Consider the following 12689-nt stretch of genomic DNA (forward strand, 5'->3'; position numbering starts at 1 on the left):
TCCCAGATGCACAGGAGAGAAGTGGCTATTGGCTTATCCTTGACTTGACTGAAACAAGATCAGCTGAACAAGAAGAGGCACCCGTTGATGTGGGCAGAACATGTCATGGAGCATTGAGTAATTTCATGGACCATTGAGAAGCCAAACCCATAATCAGGACTCATTGGTTGCCTGGCCATTCTCCTGAATGAAGCATAAGATAGAGAGAAAGTCTAATTTGAACACTGCCTACTGCATATAACAGGCAGTTTGCTTTGTGGATTTTCAATTTTTTCTCTTCTCTCTTCTTCAAAGTGTTTAGGACATGGTCAGTGCAAAACACCTCCTGCTGAAAATTGCAATGGATACGCTATTTCAGATAGGAAAAAAATGACTCTGAACGAATTGCAATCTGCTTCACTTACGTTCCTACTCAAATTTAACTGACACACACACCACAAAGCATTCAACTGGACTACAGAATGAGATCAAAGAGCATTCTTTTATAGTCTGCCACAATTAAGCTGTTGCAGCTGCCTGACAGCTTGCATTATCATACCAGCTTTCACACCTTCTCTAAATAAATGCCAAGCAAAGGGGAGTAGGGGAGAATTAGAGTGATGTAAATGAATCAGAAAGGAAATAGATATTTGTCTTGATCTGTGAATCACATGGCTATAACCTCATATTAATTTGTTTTTGGACTGTTAGCCCTGCGATGATGTGATAATTTTAGGTAACACATCACTTGGTGAGCTGCACATATTTCATTTATTACTGTCTGCAGGAAGGCTGGTAGATGAGGTGAACATGTCAATGATAAACAGCCATGGTTTCTTTTGACCAATCACAGCTCTACTCTTGTTTTGTTTTTAGACCAGCTCCTAGTTTATCCACATCACTCATCACGACTCTGCTGTTAGTCTTAAATAAAGAAAATCACCAGTCTGCCCTGATTATTAGTGGCTATAAATAGGCAAAGCAAGCATGCCCACTTCTCATGCTGCATGCTGAATGTTGGTGACCTTAGGTCCATAGGTGTTGATTATAACTGGGAAGAGGTAATAACCTGCCCCAGGTAAAGCCTGTTCCTGACCAAGGCAAGAACAGAGATTCTGATATACTAGGATAACTTCATGGCAACCTAGAGCTGGAGGTGTAAAAGCAAACACCCTGATGTACACAGGAGGGCCTGCTATCACAGGTTCTTAGATCTGCTTTTCTGAAAGGAAAGCACTTTTGAGGGGTCAACAGTCACTTTAATCGAGCACACTTAGTGTAGGGAAAAAAATCAGCACCTTGAACTTCAGAGAAAATACAGAGAAATACAGATCAACAGACAGGGCTTCCAGCTGCCTGACATAAGCAATACATACATCACAGATCAACAGATAGATTCAGCTGTCTGATCATTACATACATACGTAGTTACCAGAGAGAGAAGCACCAACATCTGGGTTTTCAAGGCTGGGGGGCTCCTTAGCAGCTGCCTAGAGTCTCATCTGGCTAAACAAATGCTTCCAATCAGTCAGCCCCAAAGTAAAACCTCACCTCAGAGTATTTATACATTTTTTAGAGACAGAGGGCATCACAACCCTTGAGAACCAGTGACTTATTAGAAAATTAACAAAAGGTATGGACCTCCCCTGATCAAACTCCCCTTAACGGGCAGGCCCATTAATGGATGGGGAAGATCTTCTCTTTAAGAAGCAAAATTATATTAACAATAAGCAAAAATGCATTATGAATACAGGAGGGAACTGGGAATAAGTGGTCACTCAGAAGACTTTACTGGGGCGAGGGAGGGGCTCAGTAGTTTTGTTTGGTGCCATTTTGCCAAACCATTTAATAAGGAATTCTTATGAGCGAGCCAGCAGAATTTCTAGTCCTTTGGTTTTTTTTCTTCAGTTCTGTTCCCTTAGACTGTGGCTGGATAAAAATGATGCTAAAGCAGCAATAATAAACAGTAGCAGTAGTATTTATATAGCATTTTCTGTTTGCTACCAACCCTACAAAGGTAGATGTTGTAGATGAGGAAACTGAGCCAGATAGCAGGTAAGTGACTTCCTGTTTCCAAGTCCAGTGCTTTAGCCGCCGCACACCCAGCTGCCTATGGAATTGATGAACGTAATGAAAACTGTTAGGAAATGGGGCTCTAACCAGGAAAGCTAGTGGTAGAGAGAGTAAAAAGAATCTGCTTCATTCTTGAATCTGATGTTTCTTGTTACAGTATGGTATGATGCCTTGTGTGTTGATAGGAACCTCTGGCATATATTAGTCAGATCTTATTGCAGTGGTGAAAGCTTTTTCTTTTTTGAGGGTGAGAATGATTTGGAAACTGTCCTTCAGCTTGTTTGTACTTCTGTGTCTATTTGTTATCCATGTTTCATGCTGTTGAGGGCATCAGAGACGAATTCCTGGATCATGCCAAAGGTCTGCAGTCAGGAGATTCACTACCGTGGCAATTTCAAGAGGCACCTGGAGCTCTGTCACTTGCTCCCCCTAGTTCTTAATGATAGATTTCAGGTTATCTGTTTGCTAGAGATCAGTAGGACAGCCCCATGTTATCAGAATGCAGCTAGGGATCGTAAACTGAGAAAGAATCAAAGGTGGTAAAAATAAGAAAAATCTGGTAGCATTCTGCTTTCTTTGCCTTTTCTCTTATTTTCTTATTATCCTTTCTTGACCCTACGCAGTGTTTACATGGAAAATAATTACTGGTAACTCAAAGTATAAAATGAAAAAAACTCTTAAATTGTGAAATTTATATTGTGTCAAAAAAAGAAATCCTTGATTTCAGTGGATGAGGAGATAACTTATTACCAGTATTTAGCTTTATACTTTACGAAGTGACTACCTCTGCTTCCTGTTCCTTACCTTCCCTCCCCTCCTCCCCATTCTCACGTTCATGCTTCTTTGGTATATTGGATAGACCGCTGCCTTTGGTCAGAAAGTGTTGAGTTCCAGGCCTCCCTCTGACACATACTATAGCTTTGTGATCCCGGGTCAATCACTTAATTTCTAAGTGCCCCAGGCAACTTTCTTGATGAAATTACAGAGACGTTGCCAGGTGAAAGGTGGGAGGATTTCTATATTAGTGATTCAAATAGCCAGTCTAGATAAAAATATTTATATATACACCCATATATGTCTGTACAACTTTCTTTTTCAGGGCACATAATTATCACCAACTACTTGCTGAACTATTTTCCTGGTCTTGATCTTGAAAGAAGGAATATATTTGGGTACACAGCTCTAATGAAAGCTGCCATGCAAGGTCGAATTGAATGCATCCGAGCTTTAATGTTGGCAGGTATGTGGTAATCTCTACTTTGGTAGGTTTTCATCTTATGCAATCTCTACAGGGTCTGTGGCTTTTATTCATAGATATTGAGGTGTTTAATGTACAATTAGTGTGTTAACAAAGCCCTGTGTTTCCAAATATCATAGACTTGGAGAACACTTTGTGAGGTTTATTGCCATCCCGATCCAGATAAAACAAAAGAAAAAGCTATTAAAAATTGCAGAAAATATCCCAAAGTTAGTCCCATTCCATATTTCCTATCTGCCATGGACCTTGGATGCCCCTTCCTCAGGAGTCTGTGCCCTGATCCTGTTAACCACAAAGCTACTTGTATCCAAGGTGAGGGTCTGGAGGCAATCAGTGATTTCTCGGTTGGGATGAAATGACAATAGAATACTTGAAGGGTTCTAGATTTCCAGGTTAAGTCTGTAAGCACTTGCTGTGTTCCTGGAGCTGGGAATATAAATACAAACAAAGAGATACCATCCCTGCCCTCAGGGTCATTACAGTAGAATGGGAGACCCCACATAAAAGGGAGCTGGAAAGAAGCTGGAACGGCGGGTGCCTCCGTGAGGAGGGTGGCAGAGGAAGTCCCATGGAGTTAGCAGTGTAGCCTGGAGACCAATGAAGACAGATTACCTGGGCCCCCTCGTTAATATGAGGTGCCAGGAGGAAATAGAGGGAGAAGCCACAGGGATAGAGGACACTTCCATTCTTAGAAATAATGCAGAAGTGAAGTGAGCTTCCTCTGCTAGTGCTGATCAAGCCTTCCCTGTATTAGAAGAATAGCTATTACGAGTTGCTATTGCTGAAGAATTTTCATTCCCAATTAAAAATTTGGTTCAATTAAGGTAGATTTTAAAAAAAAATTATTACTCATTTTAAAAATTTGATTTTGATATTCTGAACTTGACAAATGCCAAACATTAGCAATCATTTACAAAGAACAGTAAAAAAAAAAAATACCCACTGTATATGAAACTGTGAATCGAATTTGCACAGCTTGATTTTTTAAAAGTATATAATACATTTAATACCTTGGTTTCAAAGTTGACTTGCTGTATCAGTAAGCACCCAAACATACACAGTGGGGCCTACTATCACAGGTTCTTAAATCTGCATTTAGTAAAGGAAAGGCCAACTTTTGAGGGGTCAGCAATCACTTTAATCAGTTCAACATACAGAAAAATATAAGCAGAGAGATAAAGCCCAACAGACAAGGTTCTTAACTACCTGAATCAGAGCAATGTTGCTATACAACTTACTTACATCCCTAGATCGAGAGAGCGTTTACATCTGAGCAATCAGGGGATCTGAACACATGACCCTTCAGAGCCTTGACCAGGTAATCATAAGATCCTTCCCATAAGTGAACCCCCAAGGGAAAATACTAATCTCCCAGTATATAAAACGAAGACTCGGCTTCTGATTGGCTCAGAGTCAGCAGGCATATAACCCACATGACTCAGCACAGCTATGAACCATCAGGGCTGAAAGGGGACTGAACCCTCAGGTGCTCACAATCTAGCCTGAGTCTGAAAAACAACTCCAAACAACCAAATCCCACCCCTCCTGCTGCCACACCTGCTTATCTGTGTCTCCCTCAGAACTTTCTTCTGTTAATTTCTGTACATTAAAAAAAAAATGTTTCAGTGACCCTCTTTTTTTTCCTCGTTGGTAGCACTGTTACTACCTCTCCTGCATCCCGTATATAACCTTTCTGTCATGCCAAATAAGCATTGATTAGTGCACACATATCCCACATTCCCAGATCATACACTGTCCATATTCAAAAATGTACATCTCATTCTGCTCCATATCATGTCTGTCAGGGGCATAGGTAGTAGGTTAAATCATTTCCTTTACTAAAGTCCTACTCCACCACTTAAGGGGGGCAGCTAGGTGGTGCAGTGGATAGAGCACCAATGTGGGAGTCAGGAGGACCTGAGTTCAAATCTCACCTCAGACATTTGACACTCACTAGCTGTGTGACCTTGGGCAAGTCACTTAACCCCAACTGCCTCATCCTGGGCCATCTCCAGTCATCCTGGTAAATATCTGGTCACTGGATTCAGATGGCTCTGGAGGAGAAGTGAGGCTGGTGACCTGCACAGCCCTGCCTCACTCAAAACAAAGTCAAGTGCAAGTCATGTCACTATTTCTCTGATGGCATGGTCTTCTTTGGCAATGAAGGACGAACACACTCCAATGTTTAAGTCTACCGTGGGATGACCCCTGGGTTCTCAAGTTCTCTTCCTGGTCCTAAAAAGATGGAAAGGCTTTGATCTTCCATGGTTTGAACTCCTTCATCTGCAAAATGAAGGTGTGAGATTCGATGACCTCTGAGGGAAGTCCCTTCTGATTCTAAATCTTTGTGTGCTCGCCTGATGATTAGCTGTATGTGTTCTCTGAGGACCAGCCTTGCTAAGTTGCTAAGCAACCAAAATGTTGAGCTCCTGGTGATGAATGTTTAAAGTTCTCTGAAGACTGTCTTTACACGTCATGTCATCATCTCTCTGATGTCATTGTCCTCTTCAGAAATTAAGGACAAACCACAACACACACACACACACACACAGCACAAGGAAGGTTGTCATAAGTATCTGATGAAATGATGGATCTTTGAAATAAGAATAGCTCTTTAAGGCTTGCAGAATGTTTACAAATATCTCATTTGATCCTCACAATAACCCTAGAAGGTACATGCTATTATTATCTGCATTGTATAGGTGAGGAAACTTGAAGCAAAAGGAGATTAAGTGACTTGTTCAAGATTGCAGCTAGTGCCTGAGGTAGAATTTGAATACAGGTCTTCCTAACTGCAGGATCCAGGTAGAACTGAATCTGAATCTGTACCTTTTTTTTTTTTTTAAATCAGTTGCTTCTAATGCTTTTTAGCATATTGCTGATAGAAAGAGGACCCATGCTTTAGCTCCAGATACATTATCTGCCATGCTCCATCAGTAGGTATTTCAGGTATCTTGGCATCTGAGTTTACCATCCGTGAGATACGAGTTTTAAAAAATGAATTCATTGAAAGTGTATAGGAGATGAGCTTAAATTTTGGCTTTCTCCCTCTTTTGGGGCAAAATAATTAGTCTGGAATATTGTGCTGTGTTTATTTTATGTCTGGTTTTATCTGTGGTTATCAGATCACTTTGATGTAGTATTAACTGCTTTTCTGATTAGTGGCAATAGAGTTGATCTCATCAGTAAAGGTAGTAAAGCATCTCTCCCTGACTTTTCTGTATTAATCCCCCATCTTGTTCTGTATTCTCCTAACAACCAAAAAAAGGATAGCCCTATTCTAGGTATGGTATAGGTATAGCCTCACTGCTTCAGTTTGAGTCTGCTTTATTTATCTTCAGTATTAAATAAGGATAAGGACTATACCTGTCCTTTTGCTAGAATGGAGAATTCCTGTATGAATAAACTCCTATTTATCTTATCTCAAGATGATATTTGTAAAAGAAAAAATGTATTCAGCACAGTCCCTGCCACATAGATTATATATGTGTGTGCATAAATAGATATGTAGGCATATAATTATTATTATTTATAATGCCTGTTCCTTTTCCTCCCCTTACTAGTGCGGACCAGCACCTAGAGTTACTAAGATGTTAAGTATCTTGCCTAAGTTCACGTAACTAGTTTGTGTCAGAGATATGCCTAGCGTCCAAATCTTCATGGCTTCAAAGCTGGCTCTATATACTATGCCAGACTTCTGTGTTAAGAAAAGGAAATTGATGATAATGTCCAGTCCTGGGAGAGGTTTTTTGTTGTTAATAACATTTTATTCCTTAAGACTTAAAACTGCTGTATTTGTACTTGTGAGATATGGCACCTTCTATATAACTTTGACCAAGAAAATATGATCATTGTGAGAGCGTAATTAAAGAATTGAAAGACACAAGGAGTACCTCCATATTGAAAGTTAAGGTGGAAATATATTTTGCCCTCCAACTCATCCATGGCTACATTCCTTTCCGAACTGAATTTTTATAGCCCCAATTCATTGTATTTAACAGGAACAGTGTTTCTCCCCCCTCTTTTTTAAACAAATGATGCATTGTTTATCAGATTGCCCTTCCTCCCAAACTACTAACATCTTCATAGAGTATATAACAGAGCCACACATCAATAACTACTTTTATCTGCTCTGATCAAGCAGAACAAAGAGATATTAGAAATTTCAGAAACCTTGGAATTTAATAATAAAAAATTATAGTTCAATAAAGTATTTTCTTTCTCTCGGGTTCTGAAATTCTGATTTATTGGAACTCTGTTACTGTGGCTACTAAGGACAAACGCATCAGCACTGCCAGCTGTGCTGATTATAATCTCAAGGGATGTGAAACCTTATTAATTTGCTAGAATATTAATATTCCCAAAGTGACAGGTTGGTTTAAATAAGTTGCCCTGAGAAGCTGTATTCAGAGCATGATTTTATCTACATAAAAACATAACTCAGTGGTGATACTTGTTTTTCCTTTTTAAGAAGAAGCTTTGGGGCTTAGTATCAAAACTAAATGGCATACATCGAGTAAAGTGGAATTGTTGTGACATTTGGGGAAAACAAAGGAAAAACATCTTTGAATATTTGTGTGCATCCTACTTCATAAAGTTGATGTAGATGTGGGTGAGTGAAGAATTGTAATGATGAACAGGGCCTAGTCACTATCCTGCCATCAAATAATCCAGACTACTTCCTTTCCTGAAGCCGAATTAGACTCCCTGATGAAAACCCAGATTTCTTTCTGTTTCATACCCTTATTTCCTTTTGTTTATGTACACAGTACAGCTTGCATGTTGGATTTGCCTAACGAGCACACAACAAAGAATTGCAGTGGAAATATAACATGCAGTAAAGTCAGGTTTCAGTGAAGTGTAGATGTTTTCTCCAAAGATCACTTCTTATTCAGGGAAATTCTGGGTCTAGCTTTCATTGAAAGCCGCAAGGGAACCTGGAGTACAGGGGTGAGGTCTACAAGGGTAAGACTGTGTTACGAAGCAGTGACTATGGATGCTGTTTTAGAATTCATTCAGTCTCAAGCAGTTGATGACAAGACCAAGCCCTTTTACATGTTGCCACTGACAAGGTTGAAGGGCAGTAGCCTAGATGCCAGCAGTTCTGCTAACAGATTTCTAGGTGGTTCAAAAAGATATCTAGTCATACTTTCAAAGAGCTCATAGAATATTGGAGTCAAAATGGGCCTTTACAGTTATCAGGCTCTCTTCTGTTATTTTCCACAATGAGGAAACTGAATCTCCAAGAGAAAAGTGGCTTGTCACTCAGCTGGTTAGTGAATCTTCTGACTTGTCATCTCCTTTTTTCTTTATCCTATTCCGTGCCCCCCGGAGGTCACACCCTCACTGACTCTTCTGGATAAGAGTCTTAGGATCAGAAGAATTAAAGCTAGAAAGGACTTCTGAGATCATCTAGCTGAAATGCCCTCGTTTTATAGATGAGCAAACTAAACCCCAGGGAAGTTAAGCAGATTGTCCAGTCTCATAGTACCCATGTCTTCTGACTCCAAATCCATTTCTCTTTTCAGTCAACCACAAACACGGTCAACATTTATTAAAGAGCTAAAAGTTGCTGATCAGCTTTCTGGAGAGAATTCTAAAGCTCAGTCAGTGCATTTATTAAGCACCTCCTTTGTATCAGCCACTTTGCTAAATTCTGGGAGTACTTTTTGAAGCAGCCCTTGATGAGCTTATAACGTAGTAGTTGTTTAGTTATTCAGTCTGTCCGACTCTGGGCGACCATTGCATGCCAGGCCCTTCTAAGAGCCTCCACTATCTCTGGAAGTCTGTACATGTTCATTGTATTCATGACACTATCTCTCCATCTCCTTCTCTGCTGTCTCCTTTTCCTTTTGCCTTCAATCTTTCTCAGTGTCAGAGGCTTTTCCAAAGAGTCTCATCTTCTTATTATGTGTCCATAGTATTTAAGGTTCAGCTTTGGCATTTCACCTTCCAGTGAATAGCCTGAATTAATTTCTTTAAGTATTGACTGCTTTGATCTCTTTGCTGTCCAGGGGACTCCCAAAAGTCTTCTCCAGCTCCATAATTCAAAAGCCTTCATTCTATAGCACTCAGCTTTCCTTATAGTCCATCTCTCACAGCCATACAATGCTACTGAAAAACCATAGCTTTGACTATACAGACTTTTGTGGGCAAGATGGTGTCTCTGCTTCTTATCATGCTTTCCAGATTTGCTGTGGTTTTTCCTCTAAGGAGCAAGTGTCTTTTAATTTCATAGCTGCAGTTGCTGTCTTCAGTGATCTTTGAGACCAAGAATATAAAATCTAACCCTGCTTCCATTCTCCCTCTATTTGCTAGGAGGTAATGCGACCAGTTGCCAAGATTTTAGTTTTTTTCTTAATTTTAACTTCAAGTCAGCTTTGACATAGCTAATGGAGATATAAATTAGGGAATCGTGTATGTGCTCACTCAGGAAAAATGTCACTCCAGTTGGGATCAAAGGGCTTAGAGCACATCTTGATTCATATTCTTGTACACAAATGGAGTATAAGCCAGAGTCTCTCTTTATGATTGACTTCAACAGGAGGCAGTATTGGCTTGGTCCCCATTTTTCATTGCACTACAAAGTCCATCTTGAGTGGGACGGACAGTAGAGGGATGACTACTTATGAAGGAAGATAAACCAATGAACAAACTTTTTTTCTCCATTTTCCTTCTCCCCCAACGTTTTTATGCAGGTGAAATCAGATTAAAATGGACATCTAGAGCAACTTTGAAAGGGAGAAAAATAAGACGTAGTCAGAGGATTACATATACATTCCTACCCTTTTTCCTGTACTGATGGTGGAAAGTTGCTGGTATAAGTCCAGTAGATTCAGGGTCATAAGACCTGGTATAGGTGATGGCTCCATTATCTACTAACTGTGTGTTTTGGGCTAAATCACTTTATTTCTCTGGGCCTCAGTTTCCTCACCTGAAAAATGCAGATGTACTAGAAAAGTAAAATGTTGGCACCTCTCTGAGCTTTACTTTTTTTGTATGAATTGGAGTAAGAAAACCTTGACTCATCTGCTTACAAGGTGTGTAACCTTTGACAAGTCAGTTAAGTTCTCTGAGCCTCAGTTTCCTCATTTGAAACATGTGGCGCTTCCACTGCCAACCTCAGAGTTGTTCTAAGGGTCAAATGAAATAAAGTGTTTTGTCACTGTAATTGCATTATATAAATGTGAGCTGAGTTTTTTATTTTAGCACCAGTCGTCCCAGTCCCTCCTGGCTCTACAGAATCACTCTACTAACAGTCTAGCTAGGATTCTGGCTAAATGATTACCAAGAGAAGCACCTTCTAAATCTACTCCATAGTAACTAGCTATGGGAAGGGGCAATAGACCCTTCCTCTTTTCTTGCCACTGACCATGCACCCTCTGTAGGCACACAGAGGTATTCAGCAGGAGTGAGTTGGAGGTCTCTTATCTCTGCAGTTAACAGTTGTGCATCAGGACAGTGGCATCTCTTATGCTGGCCAGCCTTTTCTTCTCAGGGTAGTCAGGGAGCTGGGTTCTGGATTCAACAGTGGATAGAGGAGGAGCTAAAGATAACAACGGTCACTTTGTAAAATGATTAATATGACAGTTCTTTGACATCTTCATTGAATGGCATGACGTAAGTATAAAATAATTCATATTAGTCAGTTACAGTCCATTATTTAATTGCTATATCTATAGAATTAATATTCAGTTTGATGATGGGTCTTTTGAATTAGAGTTCACCCTGATTTATGATACAGTTCACAGAAACATCTAGGGCTGTTTAATGTCTCATAATGGAAATGCCTTCTGATCTTTGGAATCTTTTGTACATCCCAAGATCATACATAGAGGGCAAAAAGGAGGGCCGATTTTTCTCCACAGGGAGGAGGTTCTTAAAATTTTGACAGCTGTTCCTTTTGTGTTCTATTAGCATTTAAAAAATGTCTCTTTCAAACAATGAATTGTTCATTAAGATTTTAATTTAGCAGTTTGTTCCTTTTTAAGTGACATGCAATTAATTTAGTTTTAATGTGCCATTTATTTTTTGTAATGACATTTTTAGTGCCCTGTTTCCTTTTTAGTCAATTTTTAAATTGTACTTCAGCTAATGTTACTTCCTAATTTTCAGTTCTAAATAATTGCAACTACTTCCCACATAGCTCTTTTATTTATATGAAAATGAAGATGTACTGAAGTAGCTCAGATTAGATAGACCAGTTTGGGCCAAGAGAAGCAACAGTGCGGGAGGCTGGAAATGGTCATTACCTGATTATGCAGATTACTGCCCTAAATCATCCCATTGCTTTTCCATAGAGATAATGTTATTGAAAGTGGAAGTCTCAAATAATTTTTATAGCCATTTGTGCAGCTGGCTTTGTTTTGGGGCAGGCGATGCAGTAAACCTTTGTTCATTTCATTTCCTGAGAGTGAGGTGGGGGGTGTAAAGTGTAAGTATTAGGTAAGGAGAGTCAGTTTCCAAGTCTCTTCCCTGACACATTCTTGTGTGTGATCCTGGAAAGGTCGCCCAACCTCCCAGTGCTATAGACCAGTGGTGACAAACTCAATAGAAGTGGATCCCTGCAGGGACATATTGACTTAGAAAAATACAAATTAACATAATTTTTTATTTTTATTTGTTTTGTTAAAAAATTTCCCAGTTAGATTTTAATCTACTTCCTGTCACTCAGAGGGCCATGTTGGATACCTCTGCTTTAGATAACTGTCAGTTATGCAACTATACATTGCAAGCGGAGGCTGACAGTATTAAACATAGGTGGCACAGGGAGGAGAGTGCTGAACCTGGAGCTAGGAAGACCTCTGACATGCTAGCTGTGTGACCCTAGGCAAGACACTGAACTTTTCAGTGCTGTAAACAAGAAATTAAGTCATATAATTAACAATAAGTTGCAGATCAAATGTTGATCATAAGAATTGTTTATGATTAAGATTCATTAATGATGAATTGTTTATCAAAGTTCCAGTGTTGCAGTTTGTTTGGTAGATACAGTGGATTGATCGATTAATCACTGGACCTGGAGCTAAAAAGGCCTAAGTTTGAATCTGGCTTCAGATTTTACTAGCTGTGTGACCCTGGGCAAATCACTTCACCTTTGTTTGCCTCAATTTCCTCATCTATTAAATGGGGATAATAAGAGCACCTACCTCCCAGAGTTGTCATGAGGATAAAATGAAATATTTGTAAAATACTTTACTAACCAAAGCACTACACAAATACTAGCTATCATCATTATTATTATTAGTCATTATATTTAGCACATATGTACTGCTTTTTAAGGCTTTCAAAGTGCTTTGCCTATGTTAACATTCATGTAATCTCCATTAGTAATAGGAGCTTCCTTATTGCTGATTCCCAATGAATAAAAACATAGGTC

At 39.5% G+C, this 12689-nt stretch overlaps 1 protein-coding gene across 1 annotated transcript in view; it reads left to right on the forward strand.

Annotated features, from left to right (window-relative positions):
- Nucleotides 1–12689, forward strand: part of ANKRD33B (ankyrin repeat domain 33B) — a 124675-nt gene that overhangs the window by 102445 nt on the left and 9541 nt on the right. Inside the window, exon 3 of the mRNA XM_072605426.1 lies at nt 3152–3292. Within this exon, the coding sequence (XP_072461527.1) occupies nt 3152–3292 (141 nt within the window). The remainder of the gene's footprint in view (nt 1–3151; nt 3293–12689) is intronic.

The sequence above is a fragment of the Notamacropus eugenii genome, chromosome 4, assembly GCF_028372415.1.
Source record: "Notamacropus eugenii isolate mMacEug1 chromosome 4, mMacEug1.pri_v2, whole genome shotgun sequence".
NCBI classification, from domain to species: Eukaryota; Metazoa; Chordata; class Mammalia; order Diprotodontia; family Macropodidae; genus Notamacropus; species Notamacropus eugenii.